At 35.0% G+C, this 22,753-nt stretch overlaps 2 protein-coding genes and 1 pseudogene across 2 annotated transcripts; 2 read left to right on the top strand and 1 right to left on the bottom strand.

Moving 5' to 3' along the window:
- The first annotated feature begins 5,810 nt into the window (after positions 1-5,810).
- On the top strand, positions 5,811-11,685 carry LOC128193213 (uncharacterized; annotated as a pseudogene).
- A 2,085-nt stretch (positions 11,686-13,770) lies between these two features.
- Positions 13,771-15,083, top strand: LOC128193210 (uncharacterized). Its single transcript, XM_052866543.1, has one exon. The coding sequence runs from the start codon at positions 14,262-14,264 to the stop codon at positions 14,583-14,585; it is 324 nt and encodes a 107-aa protein (XP_052722503.1). The 5' UTR covers positions 13,771-14,261; the 3' UTR covers positions 14,586-15,083.
- A 188-nt stretch (positions 15,084-15,271) lies between these two features.
- Positions 15,272-22,742, bottom strand: LOC128193209 (glyoxylate reductase/hydroxypyruvate reductase-like). The gene is made up of 3 exons (XM_052866542.1): positions 22,421-22,742; positions 20,416-20,586; positions 15,272-15,989 (listed from the first exon to the last, which is right to left on the bottom strand). The coding sequence occupies exons 1-3, from the start codon at positions 22,617-22,619 to the stop codon at positions 15,388-15,390; spliced, it is 972 nt and encodes a 323-aa protein (XP_052722502.1). The 5' UTR covers positions 22,620-22,742; the 3' UTR covers positions 15,272-15,387.
- Positions 22,743-22,753: the final 11 nt, after the last annotated feature.

The raw sequence follows: 22,753 nt of genomic DNA, 5'->3' as shown, positions 1-22,753 counted from the left end.
AAATCTCATAAGAAGTATAAATCAACTGAATTATACTAGAACGCGCAAAAACATGCGCAATGAAAACTAAAGTCGGCCTCCTTAATAGGAAAGAATTGTTAGTGCTATTGCGTTTCAGTTTGTTAAACAATAAAAGGTGTTCGTGGTTAAAATAATCTAAAATGATTACAAGGTCTAAGCTGATCATTAAAATTGGTAGAATTTATCCCAGTCGTTAAACTGTACACAGTAAAATTTCTAATTTATTTAATTTTCCTGTTGCTTCTAGGTAAGTATGAACTATAAAACAAAATGTATGAATTTGTTCTGTTTTGTTTTTGCTTTTGACTATATATTTGTTTTTTGTATGAACTCATTACCCTTATCATAAACCCTGTTTTACTGGCATCCAAAGCGTGTTCTTTGAAACCTCGAAAAAAAGGTGAAGCAGAGAACCTTTAAATCACAGAAAGGGCCCCGAGTATGGAGGGTAATCGTGTTCAAAAATCCAGACATGTAAACTTGTAAATTCGAATATGCAATCGTGTTGATGTGTGAGCCTGAGTATGAATGAGTGTAATTTTGATCGTATAACCTAAAAACTCGGGGATAAACACTTTAGAGTTGACCCCACAGGCCCTTAATCTAATTTTCCCTACAGATGCTTAATTGCAGCTGTAAAATGCTGTTTGTTATTTACTTGTAACCCGCCACTATAATACACACTTTTCATCTGTAATCCCTGCATTTGTATTTCCGTTTTCTGAAATATCACATGTTACAAATTGACAAAGTCTACATGTTTGTCGAATTTTGACATGACCATATATGGAAACAGTGACGTCACTGATTGAAAAAGGCTAGCTGCAGGTAAAGACATGCCGTAATCGCCGGAATAGGGACGGAATAAATAAAAAAAAATATTAGATAGGCCTATAATCATATTATCTCTGGATAACAACATTTCTTAGAAAGTATTATTTTTCGGAAAATTAAAAAATGAGATATATACGCATTTTTATTAGAGAACATGCAACAAATTGTTTAAGTATAAGCCTCGGCTGAATTAAGAAAATATCTCCAAAACCATCCTTATCCCTACTGTCCATTACAAAAATTTAGATTATTTAGAATCAAAATTTGTACATGACAACTAGTTGCTATTATAATACAGCTTTACAGCCACTTGTGAACTAGCTGCAGGTCTGTAGCTCCCGGTCTGAAGAAATTCAAATGGACGACCTGGCAGGTACAGTGCCTCCCATAGTAAAAACTACAATTTACAAAAATATGCGCTAGTTTTTTTTTATCATTATTGAAGATTGTGTTATTATATATCTTTCAATTGCACAAATAAAGTATAAATACATGTAAAGTAACATAAACAAATCTTTGCAGGTAGTTTATTCTAACTAATTCAGAAAAAAATAATAAGAGTTAAGCTGTCAATGTGACAGAAAACCGGTTTTCTTTTGTGTGAACAGTATCCATAATCCATCTGTCAATCCTGAATTGATAAATACTACCTATCCAAAGAAATGGGGTACTCTATATGCAATGTCTTAGCCCAAAATTGACTAAATTTAACAACTGATATTTTTCATAAATTATCAGAAATCAAAATCCTAGCAATATGCAAAACTCTGATATATTTATAATTGATCTGCAAAAGAACAACTTCCTATCGTGTAAACTGTTCGAGGACTTATCGGTACAATAATGGTACCTTTTTGGCAGCCACTCGCCCGCCCGCCATTTTTACCCGGTTAAAAATTCTCTCCCAAAGTTCTTCGAATTCAGAAGCAATGGAGTTACATGGGACCTCACGGCGGTCTTCGAACCCCATGCCGCTCAAAATATATTTACCCCCTTTCTTGATACGTCTCATTTCTATAAAAGATTACGCATTAACTTATATTCCAGTTTAAATTACATGTCAAACTTTTTTAAAAGAAATAAGATATTATGCATTTCCTTTTAAAATACTATGAGAATAATAGTAATTAGCGCATTCGTCACATCGGCAACGAACCTCTTCCTGTTTGGTCCAGTTTCAATCATACCACAATTTTTATTTCTAAAAATAATACCTGTATTTTCTATAGAAAAGGTGTCTTCATTTAAAGCTTATTGCAACAGTTTAGCTGAATATTATGGGGGTTTTTCCCCGTCCATTCCGGCGATTAAGGCATGCCTTTTCCCGCGGCAAGGCAGTTGCCATATAAGGTCATGTCAAAATTCGACAAACTTGTAGACTTTACATTTGTCAATTTGTATCATGTCAGATGTGCTATTGCCGAGCCTGAAGTTACAAATGCAGAAACTACGGATTGAAAGTGTGCCAATTGTAAACAATAAAGTTGCAAAATGTGCATCATGCGAAGGAACGGAGTCAAATCTTACACGTGTTTATGCCCGAGTTTTATAGGTTACACGATCAGAATTACACATATTCATACTCAGGCTCACACATCAACACGAATGCATATTCGGATCTACAAGTTTACATGTCTGGATTTTTGAACACGATTACCCTCCATACCCGAGTCCAGTGCGTCACATGCACGTAGCATCGTTTTTAAGGGGGGGGGGGGATCCAAAAAATCTTGACAGTGCTTGAGACACTACATTCTGTAGTTACGTGCTTATAGCGTGTGTAGTCTACTTAATAAGTGTATTATAAGCGAAAAAAATTTGCATCTTTCGCAGTTTGCCTTGGCTTTTTCCCGAATTAAATCCTCACTGTTTGTACGCTTCGTTGCGTACTGATATCTCCTCAGCAAAACTATGTATCTCGTCATTATTTGGAACATAGAATAACATGACAATTCTTAATTTGAGGTTTAATATTATTTTATGGTTTTAAGTCCTATCAAGACTTTAGATTTTACTTTGAACATTAAATGGTTTATTGTTGACATTACACAAGTTTTGCATTACATTACCATAACATGAGTAAAGTAATGCATTACCATTACCAATCCTTTTAAAAGTTAACAATAAGGTATCAAAAAAGTAAAGCTAAATAAGGAGCTTTTGCAAATGTTTCAAATATAAAACACAATTTAACATATCTACAGGTTTATGTTTACTATGAGGTTTAAATTTAATGACTTAAATATACAAGATTGATGATCATCAGAGTTTCAAAGGTTTCATCTTTTAACAGCATCCTATTGGGTTTGAAAATCTTCCCTGAGCTACCAGTTATACATGTATTAAATAAACGTTTAATGGGAGTAGCGGAGGCTTGGACTGAAAGACACTGTCTGGCAATCTTTATCTTAGGATATATTAAGTGTTCAGGCAATGTTAAAAAAATACAGGAATCTTGTATATGTTATATGTATTTTCTATCAGTCCAAACTATACACCACACATATTGAGAGAGAGAAAGAGAGAGAGAGAGAGAGAGAGAGAGAGAGAGAGAGAGAGAGAGAGAGAGAGAGAGAGAGAGAGAGAGAGGGGTCAATTTCAAATGGGTTATAATATTGAAAGTGATTTTAAGCTCCCGGAAATTATAGTTCGACAGTGCGTTCATTGGTGCATGTCTGTCCTCTGTTCTATTTGGTCACAGCCAAGAGAGGGGGATTTGGGGTGTTTAGCACTTCTTAAAACAATAGACTGTTTGGATACTTTGTTTAATACTGAGGGCATTGTGTGTTGTTGACACATTATTCACAGTATAGAATTAATTAAATACACAGCTAATTGGAGTTAAATTTTCAAATTATTTTAAACTCTTAATAACAACACTATTATTAATTAAGTGTTGTTGTTTAGCTATTATTGACAATTTAAAAATGAACTTTTTAATTTTTTTTATAATACAACTAAATTCATTTTTCTTTAAAATAATTTTTAATCAAATACAATTCCAGTCATTAAATTCATCACAATTTCAAAAATGAACATGCATAAATAAGCATAGTAATGCAAAGTAATGCCATGTAATGTTTGCATTACACTAGATTTTGGAAAGTAATGCATTACATTACCATTACTTGTCATGCTAAATTTATGGCATTACACATTACTACCATTACTTTGAAAACAAGTAATGCATTTCAATGCATTACCATTACATTTAGCATTACCCCAAGCCTGGTCATAAGCAATCTTTATGTGAAGTAAGAACTTTCAATATTTCTCCATAAGAAAGACATGAACCGGACACGAATTTTGCACTTTTTCTGCCAGTAACCTTGACCTTGCCCAAATGGCAGTGGGTCAAGGTCAAGACACATCCTTAGGTCATAAGCAACCTTTGTGAGAAGTAAGAACTTCCAATGTTTCTTTATAAGAAAGATATGGACCGGATACGAATTTTGCACGGACAGACGGACGGACGGACAGTGTGATTCCTATATACCCCCCCCCCCCCAAACTTCGTTTGTAGGGGGTATATTACTTCTAAAAAAAATAGAGGAATATATTAACATTTATTTATTCCAAATTGTTAAAAACTATTATCAAATTATGTCTACTTTAAGTAATAATACAAACTTGTTTGTGAAAAGGAAACACACTAAACTTTAACAAGAACAGACTTGCCTTATGGCGACAGTTACGAGGCTTTACCAATCACAACAGATCGAGTTACATCCTGAAACTTAAGGTGATATTTTAAGTACAAGAGTTTTCCGCATGTAAAACGGAAAATGCTGAAGTTGGAAAAGTTATTGAAAAATGTTAAGAAGGACAGTTTTTATGAAAAAATGCTGATTGCAAAAGATTGTAGGCCCAATTACAAACAAAGTAAATGTTATATAACACACAAACATAAATATGATTACTAATAGTTTGATTCATTTTCTTGCAACAGATTTGATACATTTTCTTACAACGATAAATTATTTTTAAAAATCAAGACTAACGATTCATTTCTACCTGCTTCACTCCAAATTTGAGGCATCAGTCTTACAGACTTGATATCGAATTTGAGATAAACGCCGCACAAAAGCATCGTTATGAATGAATTCAGAAAATCACTTCTGATCGAGGACAAACAGGTGCTTATCAACAACATTTCTTATAGAAAGAGTATTAGAACTGAGAACCTCTTGTAGAATATTTCTTTAGGGCTTGAGTTGTCCATAAATTTCGGGCTGGATTTCTTTCTGGGTTTTATTTCTTTGCCATATGTCAAACTGTGGATGCAAAAAACTATATCACAGGAACAAATCCCACCTCGTCCGCCATTTAATGGTTCCTCTTTACATTTTACCGTCTGTCTTCTCACACGCGGTGCTCTTTTTTAAACGAGGCAATATGTAAATTACTTTTTTCAAAAAAATATTGGGAGCACTTTCGAATATGTCTATTTTCACTCTATTATTGATTGATACCAAATAAGTTAAAAACTTCATGGGGATAAACGTTTATATACGTCACGACTGTAAGACATGTAAAATATATTCATGTAGTCTAATTAAATTGTCAATCACATATTGGTAATTGAATTAATGAGATGTTCACATTTTTATCTGAAAATTGATGTAAATATCATTATGGTATTGGAAATGCTTCCTGGATAAATAATAAAGAAGATCTTAATATTTCACAGAGACAGCGTAATAAATTTTAAGACACGCTGATATTTTCACAAATTTAAAATATTATTTTCCAGTCTGCCGGATAAAAATTAAATAAATGTTTTAAAACAGTCCCTTTCTCCTCTCTCTCTCTCTCTCTCTCTCTCTCTCTCTCTCATTATGATGGAGCTTGAAAAAAAGATCATGATGGTTCAAAAAATCCTCTTTTACTAAGTACAATGATACTTATGACAGTTAATTGACTCCTGCAGTATATAAAGCAGGCGGTTGCGGCCACATTGACACTAAACGCCATGGAATGCATGAAGATGCTTCTGTTGATACTGCTCCTCTTTTGGCCATGTCTTTATGCGGCCAAGTTGACAACACAGGCCAATGTAGACGATTTAACCAATTTTGAAGAGCGTTTGACCATCATGGAACAGGAGGTGTATCGGCGACTTAACACGACGGAGCGCGTGCTGGGACAGTATCTGACAGGACGAAATAACACAAATCTTGCTGGTTTAGATGTTCACGCTCTAAGGGCTGGTACGTGATTGATTTATTAGCACTAACTGTTGGTAGTTATTTTGCCGATAAATATTTTCTTTTGGTTTACTGTTAAGATAAAATCGTTTATTTTTTTTCCATAAAAAGGTAACCCATACTGATAAAACCTATTCCTCAAACTACCACAAAACGAATAAACATAAGTGAGTACACCTGTATGTTTCTTTGATATTTTCCTAGGCATACTAGACGCACAGCTGAAACCAGTAATATTTTCTGCATATAAGCAATCAAGTGAAAGTGGAATTAGTACAAAGGTAACAATTAGGTTCGAAGGAACCTACATCAACCTTGGAAATCACTACCACACAGAAAATGGTATCTTCATTGCTCCCGTCTCAGGGGTCTATATGTTCCAATGGACCATCGTAAGCGGAAGTTCAGATTTCACTACCCAGCTTATGGTTGACGGAACCTCCAGAGCGTCAGCGTATGTTCCTTACCCAGGTGGAATAGATTCTAGTTCAGCAATGGCGATTATTGAAGTAAACATGGATGACCATGTCTGGATACAGATCTATGGGTCTTCGGAATATGTCTATGGCGGGTCGAATAGTTTTGGTAGTTACCAATCGACCTTTTCTGGAATCCTTTTGCAAACATCTTAGACTGCGTCGTCCTTTTGCATAAGAGTGGCATAAATGAATTTATATACACACTTTCTGGTTAATGTTCTTGGCAGTTTATTCATGGTTAAAACAAACCAATGCATCTTATTTGCTCCTTAAATATTTGTATTTGTAAATGCAAAACCTGTATCTGTTATATATTGTATATCTTTCTCATACCTGTGTACCAGCGATTAGCTTTTATCGTGCATTTGTCTTTTATTTTATGAATCCATTAAAAGTATAAAGTATCTTTTAAAAAATGAGTCCAATCAAAGTAAAGTCATTTTTTAAAAACTGTTTTTGACACAGTGAAAACGAATACAATATTTTAAGAATCAACAAGTAAGGTTGTGAGTGAGTTCTTCTATTTATGGGTAATGTCTAGGACCTTTCGGCAAAGCACACTTTGTAACAGGAACAAGGCAACAGCAATGGATTGGAGGAAGGCAAAGGGCTTACTTCTCCAATGAATAATTTTGTTTTTACTATTTATGATAAAAAAAAATACAAGCCATTGTCTACGTCTGAATTCCTAGATTACCGTTAATATTTTGAAATATGAAGCTACAATACTATTACTTATTAGGTTAGTTACTGACTCACTACGGTAATATATTGGGTTGATCAATCTCATAGATGGCGAGGCGAAGCCGAGCCTTCTATGAGATTGATCAACCCAATATATTACCGTAGTGAGTCAGTAACTAACCTAATAAGTGTTTTGTTTTCTTGAGGACTTTCAAGCGACATACTTATTCACAAATAGCGATGATCTACGCAAAGCCATGTACAAGATGCCTTACATCTCGTCCAATTTAACTCATTTAAACTCTTCAAAATTTTCAATCTCACCTTTCAAATACTCTTTAAAAATCTTTGTTTCACCCATGTTTACTTACAATGTTTTGTTGCTATTCAATCTTAAATGTTTTCTCCCTTTCCTCTGCAGAGATTTGAGCAAATTTCGACGCTGCCATTTTGTTCTGCTCCAGACAAAACAATGTGACTTCAATATTCTAGGGGCAACTACTCTAATTTTAAAGAATTTCAAAGGGCAACTACTCCAAATACTTTAAGAACTTACGGCATGCAGTTTATGTATAAAATACTATGAAATGTCGAAATGAGTAAGCGAAGCGTCGACCAATGACGGCCATATTGCCTAATATTATTTCTCACAGAACATGAGGCAAACACGTGCTATGTTTAAACCAATGAAAATGTGACATTTCAGTCCAAGGGAAAACAAAATTTTATATCCAGTATGATTGATGCAGCTACATAGTGTCGTTTAGTTTATTTATGCACTGGTCAAAGTGCCAAAATAATTACTTTTACAATGAACTTTATTATTAGTAGACCAATAAGGAAGTCTAAAAACGTTTACATTGAAATCATGCTTCATAGCACCATAATGTTCAAATGTGAATATACCCACACATGTACAAACTGGTACATATAGAGTTTATAACAACGACTCTTAAGTTGACTTGCCTAATTTTCTTGTTTCTATAACAGTTACAATTTGTACTTAATGCTTGATGCGTGCAAATATTTTCAGGGTTTACGTGATACAACAAACAAGGGAGTAGCTCCGTTTGGGTGGTCTGAATAACAAATTCTCCGTTGACGTGAAAACATTTATGTAAAGGCAATCAAATATAATGCATAATAGCATAACGTTTGAGAAAATTTAAGAATGCCATATGCAACACAGATGTAAACATTCAAATGGTTTCAGATAAAAGACAAATCCTTTTATTTAAACCTTAGATATTATGAAATGCAATTTAGAGTTTGAAATTAGGAGAATAGAATCTTATTCATCTCCAATGTGATCGTTATGAAGTGTTTTAAACTCATTTCATAAGAGCTTACCATTACCCATTGACTACCAACAACAAGCATAGGGAACAACTCCTTCCCAGACTCAGAATGATTCGCTAAACATGTGTAGGACTATTATACATATACGGCTGATTACCAGTTTACATGAAAAACATAGCATGGACATTGACTCTGTCAACACTTTGTCATTATGTCTGATTTTGTGGAAAGGTTACCAGTCTATTTAATTGTATTTATAAGTTCTGTACTAACAGTTATATGCTGCATATACATTCAGTACGTCCTACTAAATGTTACCCGGGGTCCTGGCCAAGAATTGTAAAAAGATGTCAATGTTCTTGGCCCTTCTCTTCTACGTATACCTCCCTATTTCCTCATCTAAATTAACGACCCTCCTATAGGATAAGAATCTAATCAGTCTAGAAGAACGCTTGGCAAATCTGGAGCAGACGATAGAACGTCGTTTGAACGTAACGGAGCGCGTGCTAGGACAACTGCTGACCGGAAAAGACAACGATAACTTAGAAGACATTGATGTCTTGGCTTTTAGATCTGGTAAGTTTTATATCACATCCTGTTTTGCAACTTCGTTTGCAAATACTCCAAAAGAAGAACATGTGAAATGTAAAAGCATCTCTTTCAATTGACGTAGCTCGCGGGTTTGCTGACGTCATAATAGGATTCGACGTAAAGAGATGTCCGTCATAGCAAACTCATGCATAAATTATGAAATATTTCAAAAAGCTAAATTGCAGTTTATGCAAACATTTATAATTATCAGGTGCTAAAAATTTAGAGACTTGACATACATTGTCGCATTTAGTTCTATAGGGTATGAGTGTGCGTTGGAATTCTTTCATCCAAAATCATGTTTAGACAAGTATATTGTAAATAAATTGAACCATATGCATTAACTTCGCTCGTTTTACAATTGTAAATTCTGTGTTTTCAAATACCGATCTACTATTAAAATTATTTTAGCTTTAGCTAGTTATCGTATAGTTACGATTACAAACTTATTAATATGTCAATAGTTGTATGATAATTATTTTGCATTGAAAGATTGACTAATTGAGTTTCATGAAAAGAAAAGTAGCCAAGTTTCTTCTCTTCACAACCTTACATTAATTGCATTTATGCATTCGAAAACATTCATAATCAAAGTACTGAAGTACTGACGGGAGTTGATTTTATCGATTATAAATATAATAATCTTAAAATCAACGATATGTTATTTTGTTTGGCAAGTAGTTTATAATCTGTATTTGATTAACGCACATTTTTATAACATGAATTCTCGGACTTTTCCAACACGAATTTCGAAAACCTCTTATGAATCATGTTGTGTAGTATTTAAAATTAGAATGGATTTCATCAAATTATGTATCGCTATTCGAAATATTTCAAAAATTGTATGGATCCAACCAATAATGAACTCTACATGTAGTCTCGTTCAATCGGATGTTCGGCTGTCTCCGTTAATCTCCGACAAGTAAGAGATAATAGGTCACGTGATAGCTTGATGATGCGACCTCTAAATATAGACTGACTCTCTGCTTGTCGGGAATGTACGTAGACAGCCGATGGTTGAACGAGACTATATTGAACTCTGGCGTAGGAATACATACGACTGCAAAACACTTCTAAATTGTTCGTACTATTTACAATCTGACTATTTCCAAGGTCTTTATAAATAAGTTTCCTATAAAAAAAAATGCTTCAGCGTACATTACATCGAAATTATCGATTATTTCAAGAAGTAATTCTTATCGGCGATGATGATTTGTGCTTAGGTCCAAACACTGTTTCAGTTTCGGTTTGCCAGAGTAACTGCATAGAAGGGTTGATTAAAATCAACTCCCAAAAATGTCAACTAGATTTGCATGTTCCAATATGTATCATTCAGCTAGTCTTATCAACCAGCGCATTTTCATTTTTGGTTCTCGGACGTAAGAAATTGATGACGTTGGGCTAACATTGTGATGTAAATATAGGTTTTTGTAAAATCTTTTAAATCTTTAAAGTTGTTTTGCAAAAAATTGGCCGAGAACACAAAATGATTATTTTTTTTTTTTATAAATTAATTCAAAATTATCTCTTCTGTTATTGTATTGAGTAATATTAAGTTCGTATAGATCGTTTAAAAGTTTGGAGCATAGTTTTGAAATGCGGTTTTCGACTAAGATATGCAATTTACAATATATTTCATTGAAAAATTCAGCGACACTGTGTTTGAATCACGATAACATTATTACCACTCAGACGAATTCCAAATAAATTTTAGAAACAAAACTCTGAAACCTATCAATCACAAAGACACAATTTCAGGGTATGTTTTCTCACAAGCAGTAAACCCGCGAGCTACCTTAATTAATAAAAAGTAATGTCAAAAAGAAAATCGTTTTTATTTGATAAAAGTATTGTTAAAATCTTTATCATCTTGTCTTTTTGATTTAATTTCAAAAATCTCTTCAGGTATATTAAGTGCAAAGTCTGCCCCAATTTTGTTTTCTGCGTATAAATGGTCCAGCGAAAGTAGCATCAGCACAAGAGCAATCATCAGGTTTGAACGAACCTACATAAACCCAGGTAATCACTACCACACAGAGGACGGTATCTTCATTGCCCCCGTCACAGGGGTCTATATGTTCCACTGGACCATTGCCACTGGAGGGTCTTCGTTCTCCACTCAGCTGATAGTGGCAGGATCCGTGCGGGCTTCGAACCTAGTTCCTCACCCTGGTGGAGCAGATTCTAGTTCAGCAATGGTCATCATCAGCGTCAACAAAGAAGATCATGTGTGGATACAGATATATGGGTCCTCGGAGCATGTCTACGGCAGTTCAACTGCTATTGGGAATAATTATCAATCGACCTTTTCTGGAATCCTTCTGCAAGCATCTTAGGTTGTCCTCCTGTTGCATGATAAATAGTTTGAATGCATAATTGACCTTTTCAGCTCGTTATTCGTGATATTTACTTCACAATGCATTTTCTAAAGTATTTGTTCTTGCTCAGTATATGTAGGACTTGCATTTAATGTATCTTACCTTCAAGCTTACCACCTTTACATGGTTAGGGTGTGCATTTGTCGTGTATTTTTTAAATCTGCAATAATGCATCATAATAATGATGTAATATGTACAAAATAAAATTTTCATCAAAATAAGTTCAATTGATCTAGTTGAATTGTATTTATCGGTCACAGTTAAAGGGATATAAGTTGATTAGAATCTTAAATAGTAGGATTGTGAGTAGATGCTTCCAGTTATGGGTATTGTAAATCGAAAATCAATGAGCAAAAGTTTAATTTTGAGAGGGGCTTGTTTCTGTCATTATGACATCACTTTGACTTAATGGTGTTAATGACTTAGTTTATTCCATCCAGGTTTTGTAACAGGTAAGAGTGGATACATCCAATAAGACAGATTTAACGCTATTGTAAAAAAAAAAAGAAGTTGTCATTCTTGAAATTTTGGCGAAATAAGTTAATCGAATATTTAAGTATTCAAAATTAAAACTTTATTCGTGTACATCATCTATGAATTCTACTATAAAATAATCGATCACAACCATTAAGATATTTTACATACTTCCACCCACTTTGTGTGAATGCAAGTAAATTACAATAGAAATAATAACATTTTTCTTATCAAAATGGTGCTTTACGGTCTTTACCGTTAAAGCACAAAAAACAGGGTTTATATTTTGTTTGTTCGGGTTTGTTTTGTTTTGGTTTTTTGGGGGTTTTTTTTTATCTTTTGTTTAAAAACAGCCCCTCTCTGATATTTTATTACTTAAAAATCTAAAACAATGATTAAATTAACAAAATTGCTCAGAACTGCACTCTGTGAATTATTTGTCTAGCAACATCGAAAATATTCGGACGAGTATAATGACATGAAGTGAAAGCAATAGACCACAAAATGCTGAACGACACATTTTGGGAGGACAGACGTTAAACAATAGCAGACATACATAGTATACCAATTGCAATTTCATGCGCCTTTCCCGCAGCTCGAAGAAACAGCTAGAGTGTTTTTCCGAGCTCTGCCAGAAAAGCCAAATAAACTGCGATTGAACATAGACAGAGTAGCATGACTGGAGTCGCCAGATCGTTGGCTCTTTGGGAATATTTTAGAAATAAAACTCAAAATGCAAAGTGAGTGTGCATTAGGATACATGTTTAAAGAAAATATCATTTTCCAAGGCATTTTTGGAAATAAAACGTATATGTCATAGTAAATGATAAGTGTTTAAATGAACGAAGTAACGACTGGAAATTTTCGCATAGCGCTTCCTAGCAAAACTTATCATTTCTATTTTTTCTTTTTTTCTAAAAATATAAGTAAAGCAGGGTTTTGATTTATTTTTTTTTGGGGGGGGAGGGGGTGGGGGGTATTGTTTGATAAAGTGTCATCGAACAAAACATAGTTGTAGATCAAAATTGCAGCGTGAGGATTTTAAGTTTTGTCTACGTAATATTGGGGCAACCCTCGTTTATGAAGCTTTCGTCTGGTACTACATTATACATGAAATGTTGTTAAGGGCTCAGATTGTTCATATTGCTGATCGACACCAACACCCACCGACACAAAAAGCATGTAATGGAATTGACCTCATCCTTTCACATTTAAAAGTGTTAAGCAAACTTGTTGACATTCGAATTTTAATGTTATCACTTTACAAGTCTTGGTCTTATCGTTAAAGCGTTTGTGAGAATTGTTAATTGATTCGACAGAGTTGACGGTGTACTTTACGCATGTCTTTTGTCTTTTAATTATTAATTCATTTTTCCCCGACTGGTCTCGGCGGGGGAACTTTCGTCGTGGGAATCAAAAGAAATTACATTACGGAACCATGGTTCTTGTTCACTGTTTTATCAAAACGCCCTTTATACTGGAACCATTAAGTTTGGATCTATTGATTTTTTTAAAACTCTGCATTAAATGCAAATACTTTATTCATAGACAGTCTAAAGTACCTTGACAATCGGCATTTGTATTTGGAAGTGTGCACGAACCATCTGGTCCCAAGACTGTTAAGATTTAAATGCACAATGCCAACACTTTTGGACAACATCAATGCTTTTTTTCTTTCCCCTGACAAGATAACAATAATTTTATCTGGACTGAATTTCTTTATCTTAGGAAATTGACAGACAGCGACGTCATACAAAAATCACGTGATTGGGTTTTTTAAACTGCAAAGAGTTGAATATTTCATTACATCACATTAAATCTCGTGGAGTAAGCCGGTCTGTGTGTATATTTAACCTGAAGGGCACTAATACAAGGTGATTTTTAAACGGATTGAAGAGATTTTGACATTATCAATAGCTTCTCTTCAGGTGATCTTAATTCCGTATTTGCCTTTGTTCAAACAGTTCAGATTATTGTTCATATATATTGGATACTGAAAGATTATAGCTTTAATGCATATCGGGTATTTGAACTCGTACCAAAATTTGCTTATTACTGAATCGATGAACCAAGGCGTATAGGATTAGCTGTTTAATACCAAACATTGAGTCAGTCATTGTCTAGAGCGGCGAAAGTTTTCAGTGAACCCGCGTCTCTTAGAAGCAAGTGATCGAACTTTATCAGGGATTACTTTGCCGTTGTTTACAATATTGAGTGATCGAACTCTTTTTTTCACTTTCTAAATCAAGAGCCGCAGACACCCGTTATATAGCCGCACGGAAGAGTCGTGCAAAATGCCTGCACTAACATCGCCCTGGTTTTATCAAAGGAATCCCCAGCTTCCGCCACAGTTGGCCAACGCCGCTCAGACCCGATCCCCCAGTACTATGACTGAGGGCGACGTGGACCAAATCACCAAGAGGGTAGGAAGGCCCACACAGGCTTCAAAGGCCAAACTCAGTCAGTCCTGGAAGCTCGAAAACACATTCATGGACAACGGACGCCACGCCTGGGCCAAGATGAATCTCTATGCCGATTGCAAGAAGTGTATGTGGAAGGATAATGGAGTAGTGAAATCGACATGCAAAATCCGCCCCGTGCAGCCGACACCACGCTAACGGTGTAGTGCCTTAAGCAGACTTTTGCTTTGGGTGAACAGTTTCTAGTCCATCACTCGTCAAAACAAGATGGCTACCACATACGTCTCTACTTTCTGCTTTGCTTCAGGATAAATCTACGCTTTGTGGTGTTTTCAGGAGTATTGGTGTGGTGCTTAATGATTCCTGCTCAATGATCATATGCTGTTTTGGCGCGATGACATGTACCTTTTCAGTATTATTGTTTTGTTTTCCGACCATCATCTTTCCTACTAGTTTATGGAACTTTTAAAAGAAATTTCTGGACTTTCCAACACAGATCAATTATGGAAAAGTGGTTGTTATTAGTTCATTTAATTTAATCATCTTATTATATATTTTAATGGCGTTGATTTCACGGTTAACAGAATATTTGTAACACTTGTTTTTCGTAATATATGTCTATATTTACATTTCATGTGAATTTCAACTATTTATTTATTTATATTGCATTTTAAAATAAAAATTTAAAATATCGTATCTACCTATCAGTTTTTATCACTGCGTAAATATATTAAATGAAATCAAACAGGGACCAAGGACTCTGTGTTAGTGAAAATTTTATATAAACTATTATTAATTCTCTGTACAAAGCAAAGCAGATTATATTTAAATGTTGAAATGAATATACATTTTTTAAACCTAATGCAATAATTACAGTGTACCTGTACTAAGTGGCATTCTGTTTTATTGGGTATATTTGCTTTACCCTCTAATTATACAATATATTGAACACAAATTTTATATATATTCTGCATTCCCCAATATTCGTCCAACAACCACTTCATTGTGGTACTGGCGATGGCAGCCTTTTTCCTTTCAGGCCTGCGATCAGATTTTTAGCGGCTAGCTCCGCCATCGCGTTACGTGCATACACCGTGGCGCTTCCAATATGAGGGGTAATCACGCAGTTCTTCAAGGTGTGTAGAGGATGTTCGCGCGGAAGGGGTTCCGGGCTGGTCACGTCTAATCCTGCAGCCAAAATAGTCCCCGACTTCAATGCATCATATAAATCCTCTTGATTAACCAGGACACCACGGCTCGTGTTGATGAAAATAGCGTTGTTCTTCATTTTACTGAATGCACTTTTATTAAATAAACCCACGTTATCCTTGTTCATAGAACAGCAAGCTATTACAAAGTCTGATTCTCCTAGCAGACGTTCAAAGCTCACAAACTCAGCATTAATTTCCGAAGCCCATTCTTTTTTGGTATTTCCGCTATACAGAAATTTTTGGACTCCAAACGGCTGCAGTCGCTTAGCAACAGCCAATCCTATTCTGCCTAATCCCACTATTCCTACGGTTGATTCTAACAATGTTTTCCCGCACAAATACAGTCCATTTTCCCAAGTTCCCCAACCGCCATCAACAACAGCAGAAAATGCTGAAAGCATCAAGAAGAAATGAAAGTTATATTAGCAAATTGACTTGTTTTACTTTCGTCAACACTCTTCTTTTAGTGGATCTTTTTTTTCAAATGAGAATATATTGACAAACTAGAGCAGAGCTCGTGGCAAAGCCACGAGTAGGTCTTCCGTTGTTGCTGCGGGTTAAAAATATATGTGATATGGTGTCAAACGATTATAATGACTAAACTTTCAGTTCCGCTTTTGTTATAAAAACGTGTCGTCATTGAAAACCTGTATATAAAATGTGTTTTGAACAAGACAGGAAGAAAAAGTTTTTGGAAAACTATTTGTCGAACACAATCTGTGTAATCGTTTCAAAAATTCTATAAAAAGTGAGATGTTTAATGGCGAGTTAAATTTTCAAAGGGTAGCAAGCATTGTTATAAACAGTATGTACTCATGATTCATGTCAGGAATTGTAGTTTTTTTTTAAACCTAACCCGCCTACAAAACACGTAACCTTTTCTCTAAGATAACTTGTTTATTTAAATCTTTCTAAATTTTTGAAGACTATTTGCAAGTTTAAAATTGTTACGTGCTGACAAAATTTAGTAATTTGTCAAAATTGATGACATCTTTGAGATTTTCTACAGGGAAATGTGTGTCGTCTGATATTATTTAATGATACGAGTAGAGTTGGACATTCAAAATAATATATAATCAGCTAAAAAAAGATGAGCGGGAGAATATATGCAAAAGCGAGTATCTAAATTTTACACCAGATGGTACTGTTTCATAGGGACACCGCTATGTAATGTGAATTAAATAACCTTATTTACAGAAATGAATATTACTTCTCTCGACGATTTAATAATATGCAAAATCCTTATTTTTATGTCAGTTGGTTGACTAATTAAATTTTAAAAAAAAATTCAATTGCGCTTGCGTAAATTGGAATTCTGGGAAGGAATAAGACAGTCCGTGTTAGAGAAATTCTATATCAAACTGTGCATTGATGTATTAAAAGACTATCATTGGTATCGTCTGTAGCCATGGTCCGGAATCCGTATGTGCAGTCATACATTGTATGTACATCGATACACCTATACCTCCTCACCTACAGCCATACAAATGAGGGTGCAACCTTCATATACACAAGCATATTTGTATTATAGTTTTGGAAACTATTTATCTTGTATTTTAATACATTGGGTATTCATTGTTCACATAAAAGCCACATATATTCCACTGGCTGTAGCTAACCTTGTAAGTAAATTAAGTTGCATTACAACCTCATGATACACAACTTCAATTAAAATTTTTTTTTTAATCAATTTCCATACAATTAGCAATAAATAAAATTCCCAATAACGCACATCTATCTCACTTAGTGTAACTTTGAGAAGCGCATATATTTTTGGGAGGCAGATATGTCGCTATATTATAGTCTGCAAGTCAAGTGAATTATCATGGTCTTTCAAAGAAATAAGAAATTAGTCGACAGTTGCAGTACTTTGATGATTTCTATGGTGATCGACTGCATTGCTTAATGTAGTCGTATTTCCGAAGAACAAAATTTTCTTTGTCTTCAAACTTTTAATTTATAATATATTATGAATTATTATGTTCATAACTATAAAAGTTTAGCGTGTTCAACATGTTAATTTATTAGCCACATTCTTAGGTTACGATTTCACATCTTTAATGTGAAGATGATTGACTTCGAATAATAGTCTTATTGTTTATAAAAGCACCCTTCCAACTGTTACTCAATTACATATGTTCTGAGTTGTGTGCGCTGGAGCGACACAAGATCTTCGGTCGCACGTGGCGATTGAATTAACACAGACTGACCGAATAAACACACGGGTGGGAAAATGAAACACGTTGAGGAGAAAATGTTACACATAACAAGAAGTCACCAACAATTATTTTCGACAGATATGGATATCTTTTCGCCAATTTAAAAAAAAATCCAGCGCGAGCACTTGTCAGAGGGGCGGGAGGAGGGGGAACGCAGGACTGAGTTCGCTTCCACACTGAAACGAACAACCATGTAGAAAATCTACAGAGTGATTAATATGTGACTGATAGAATCTAATCTATAATATTCTTTTAAATAATCATCAAATGCCTCAATTCAGGACAATTCAGGACATTCTTTTATCGTGCTAGCACCTACCGCAAACATGTAACATGGAACTTTGATTATAATTTGATTTGATTTTTAAACTACCTTGTACGCTATCCTTTATTTAAATCAATGCTTAATCAACTGTACAAGTAAAATAAATTCATTTATTTTCGTCATAAATCTATATAATAGTTGAAAACGTAATAACGTGCAAAATATGAAACATGAACGCGTGATAAGGTACATGTAGAAGAACTGGATCGTGCTGGATCTCCTCGGCCATGTGCGAGGGATGATCATCATTTCATATTTGGGGGGGGGGGGGGGGGGTGGGGGGTTAAATTTTATTAGATATACAAACCAACCATTAATTTATGTCTGACTATGTTTCCGATTTGGAGTAATATCGTTCATTAATATTCAGTTACACTCAAATGTTTAATTAAATAAATACAAGATGGACAAACTTTTATAATATAAAATTAAAACAGTTCTTGTATTTACGGCTATATAAACTCAAACACATTCATCTTCATCTAAGTGTGCGTCGCGGTGTGCGAATCCCGTGTATTAGATAATCGCTTACCGCTAGTAGTGCAGCCGTGGCTGATCTTCTCGGCCGTAGACGAAAGATAGATTACGTAAAGGTACAACGCACAGACAGGCACAGCTCAAAACCCAGGAAGATTTGAAAAGTTTGCAGTATAATGACCATATTCTATCAAATAGAAATTCTTTATTTTAAACTTAAAACCCACAATTGATCTATGTCTGATATTGCTTTAGATTGAGAATGACATTGCTTTTATTAATTAACTGAACGATTTCTTAATTGACACCAAATCTTTTAGTCCATAAACTTTTATGTGTAATCAAAACTAAAACAATTTTTGAGTTCGCGTCTAAAAAAACTCATTTATGAGAGACGCAACTCTCGTGTATTAGATAACCGCTCACCGCTAGGTAGCCCAGCCGCGACCACGGTGACCGATTTTCTCAGCCGCGGGCGAGGGAGAGTTTCGTTAACTTGGCCAAATTGCCGCGAGTACTGGTCAACACGTATTACTTTTTACCCTCATATTATGCAATACGAGAACACAAAAACAGTTTTATGAGATCAATAAAGTCACAAACAACATTTTTTGCAGCGACGCCCATATCGAAAAATTTACCGTTTAAGAGTTATGAAGCAAAGACTTTTAAGGGATCTAGACCCCTCATTTTAGGGGCTAGCCCCTTTTTTAAGGTATCAAATGAAAGCTCTTAATATTCTGCACAACTTTTATTCTACATGTGTCTAGAAAAAAATTACAACTAAAAAGTTATTGAGCAAAGATATAGGCAAAATTTAACATTTTTTGAAACATAAATTTCGATGTAATTTTTTAAGCAGTATACGTGTGTTAATCAAACATGTAAAACTAGGAGGACAACGTTCAAGATGTCTACATTAAAGATTTGTAAATTAAAACTACTTGCTACGGATCAACTCGGAGCCTTTGCAGGTACACGAGACCCACTAAAAAAATATTCAAAGGGGAATAACTCAAAACCGGAAGTAGCGATTTCACCATATTTTTTGCTATAGTAAGCTATTGTCATTTACAATAAACCCTGAAAATTTGAATAAAATCTAATGACAAACAAGCGAGATATTACAGTTTAAAGAAACGTCTAGAAGAAAAAGAAGAAGAAAAATAATAATGAAGAATTTCCAACAGAATCAGTACAAGGTCTTCCGTTGGAAACGGAAGACCTTAATAAAAGAAAGATAACTCTGAATATACGTTCAATCACCTAAAAAAGATGAATTTTATAATTATTAGGTCTCATAAACTTAAGACTAACATATTACTATTTGATTCTCAGGGATTAGGAATTACTTTTTTTTTGGGGGGGGGGGGGGGGGGGTTGAAGCTTCGTTGCTCATCATTACCGTGTAGCTAGACAGTATATCTGCTAGAGCGTGCATTGTTTTTTCAAGTTTTATCTAAAACTTAAAGCTTCTTCTGCGATCAACTGTTAATGTTATTATCAGATTCAACCAATTATGAAATATTTTTCACTTTAAAAGAAAAGGGGGAGGTATTCTACCAAAGAATTTTATTGTTTCTTATTCATTATTGAAGACACAAATCCAAATACTGTTGCAACTTCAAGCGTTTATATTACAATACAACTTAATAAATTCAATGTTCATGTGCAATACACAACCTTATCAAAGACATTATAAGTATCAAATAATCAACAGTGTAAAGATGATAAAAAAAAGATAATTGACGACGACTATCGATGGCAAGAGCATTACCTGTATCGGTGACACCTACCTTCTTTCAGTCGGCGTGAAGTGGCCAGTAGTAGGGAGACGGTGGTCTCCGCTGTAGCATCCGTCAGTACCCCGGGTGTGTAACCGACACTTATGCCTCGGGCTTTGCACTCAGTTAAATCTATATGCTCCAAACCGACGGACATGGTACTCACACTTTTCAACGATTTTCCTGTGCAAAAATAAAAACTAATATATCCGAAGCCTATTTATTAACACGGCTATATATATTTATGTGATATACGAGGGTTGTCCCAAAATAATGTAGACAGGGCACATAATTTATAATCTGTTCACTGCAATTTCATTAGACTTCTATGTTTTTTTCAATGACCCTTTGGCAAACAATACTGAAAAATTCAAATCTGTACTTTATTTATTTCTCGAGAAATAATGAATAATTAGTAACAACAAGTTTTGTCAGGCGGCGCAATGTGCGACGTCGAAAATTTCCAGTTTTACGTTGTTGCTAAACCCTCCACATCGTTTACGATAACATTTACGTTTTATTTCCGAAAATGTCTTAGAAAAAATATTATCTTTGAACATGTACCCTGAGTGCACATTCAACGTATATTTCTAGTTTTTTTTTTTCTAAATATTTCTAAGTACAAACGATCTGTCGGCTCAAAACTTGCCCTGTATTACTTGTTGTCTAACGTACGTCTTGCCGAAATGTGTCGTTCAGCATTTTGACGTCCATTGATATCGTTCGGGGTTTCTTTTTTCCACTTATTGTCATTATACTTGTACAAATTTTTTCAATTTTGTTTAACTACTTATTCACAAAACGCATTTCTAATTGATTTTGTTAATTTCATTTATTTCCAAAGCCGCTTAGGATTTATTTCATGGTCGTTACAAAATTTTATCAGTTACTGCAGTGCCGCCTTAAACGCTGACATCGTCATTTTATTACGAGTTAACTTTTCGACTTGTCACAAAACGCGCTATAAAATATTTAAAAGTTTTGTTATAGCCGAAACATTTTCTGGGTAAATAATAGAATTATTATCAAATATCAATGTATGTTTTATTTGAATTTTTTTTATTCGAAAAGTACTTTTCCTCGCAATTTTCTTTTCACTATGTTGATTTTAACATTTTGTTTTTGACATTGCGCCGCATGTCGAATTTTTGATCTAACATGCTTTCATTTCACTAATCTAATCTCAAACAATATTTGAATTTAAGACATTCTTTGAATTCAAATTTCTTGAACCCTTTGTGGCCCGGATTTCATCTTCCTTTGTCTTCGATTAACTGAAAAACGCCACTTGTCTACGCTATTTTGGGATAACCCTCGTAGGGTCTAATTTTCGCATGATTTAATTTGATATAATCTATGTTTGCTGGTATGATATGATGATGTATTGATGTATAATCATTCCTCGTTTACCTTATCAAGGTTTATATTAGAAACCAAGAAATTGACTCAAACCTCAGTTAACTGCAGGGACTTACACTGTAAATGAACATTTTTCATATCTAAAAACTAATCAACGGTATATTCGTCGCAAACCAATATGTAGGTAGTCTATTACTTAACCAAGTCAGGCAGTTCGAAAAAACGATATCCGGTAGGGCTTTTTTGTTAAACAAGAACGTTTGGAACTGCTATATCGAACATCCTCTCTGGGGGAGAGAGCTACATGTATGCGGACTCCAGACCGTGGACTTTAGAGATCTGCAGGAGATGGGAGGGTCGGGGTACCCTTGAAAATTCAAATTGCTAGTATTTATACTGAAGTTATATATTACAAATATGCCTCGGACCCCACTCCCCGGCAAATTCAATTACCCCCCCCCCCCCCCCCCCCCTCTCTAACCTTATCCAATCGTAACTACTCGGCCATTTCCGTCATCGATTACGGAAAAGGGCGAGCGTGATCCGAATGGCATTTATCACGTCGAGCCAGGATCATTCGGCAAACCTCGGTCGATGCTTCGAATGACGTACTTTGTAATAAAAATAGTTGAGGGGTTTCCCCCAATAACCTACATACCAGCGATGTCCAGCACCTCTTTGTCGACTTTATCTGGAGGGTGGCACAGTATTCCCTCCACACCGACCACACCCTCCAACATTTCCTGTCTGGTTATAAATCGATCGTCCCTCATCGCTTTCACCGTGCAGAATTCCTCGATCAGCTCCATACCCCGGGGAGGGGGAACACGTGAAACGAAAACGAACGGCTTCGACATTTTCAGTTTTCTGAGATCTGTCACCTGTGTGTCTGATAAGGTCTAACCGCTGTACGGGGTTTGCTTTTAAATAGATGTAATTTAAACATGCCCAACTCATGAGGTGAAGGCCGATCGGTTACTGAAGGGACGCT

This window comes from Crassostrea angulata, chromosome 7 (genome assembly GCF_025612915.1).
Source record: "Crassostrea angulata isolate pt1a10 chromosome 7, ASM2561291v2, whole genome shotgun sequence".
In the NCBI taxonomy this organism is placed as follows: domain Eukaryota; kingdom Metazoa; phylum Mollusca; class Bivalvia; order Ostreida; family Ostreidae; genus Magallana; species Magallana angulata.
This window is presented reverse-complemented; position numbering and strand designations above follow the sequence as displayed.

Excerpts from the sequence above, each read along its gene's own strand:
- LOC128193210 (XM_052866543.1), top strand. The coding sequence starts at position 14,262 with ATGCCTGCACTAACATCGCCCTGGTTTTATCAAAGGAATCCCCAGCTT.
- LOC128193209 (XM_052866542.1), bottom strand. The coding sequence starts at position 22,619 with ATGTCGAAGCCGTTCGTTTTCGTTTCACGTGTTCCCCCTCCCCGGGGT. Across the intron at positions 20,587-22,420 it reads AGAGGTGCTGGACATCGCTG|GAAAATCGTTGAAAAGTGTG; the intron begins GTATGTAGGTTA and ends ATTTTTGCACAG. Across the intron at positions 15,990-20,415 it reads TTCACGCCGACTGAAAGAAG|CATTTTCTGCTGTTGTTGAT; the intron begins GTAGGTGTCACC and ends TGATGCTTTCAG.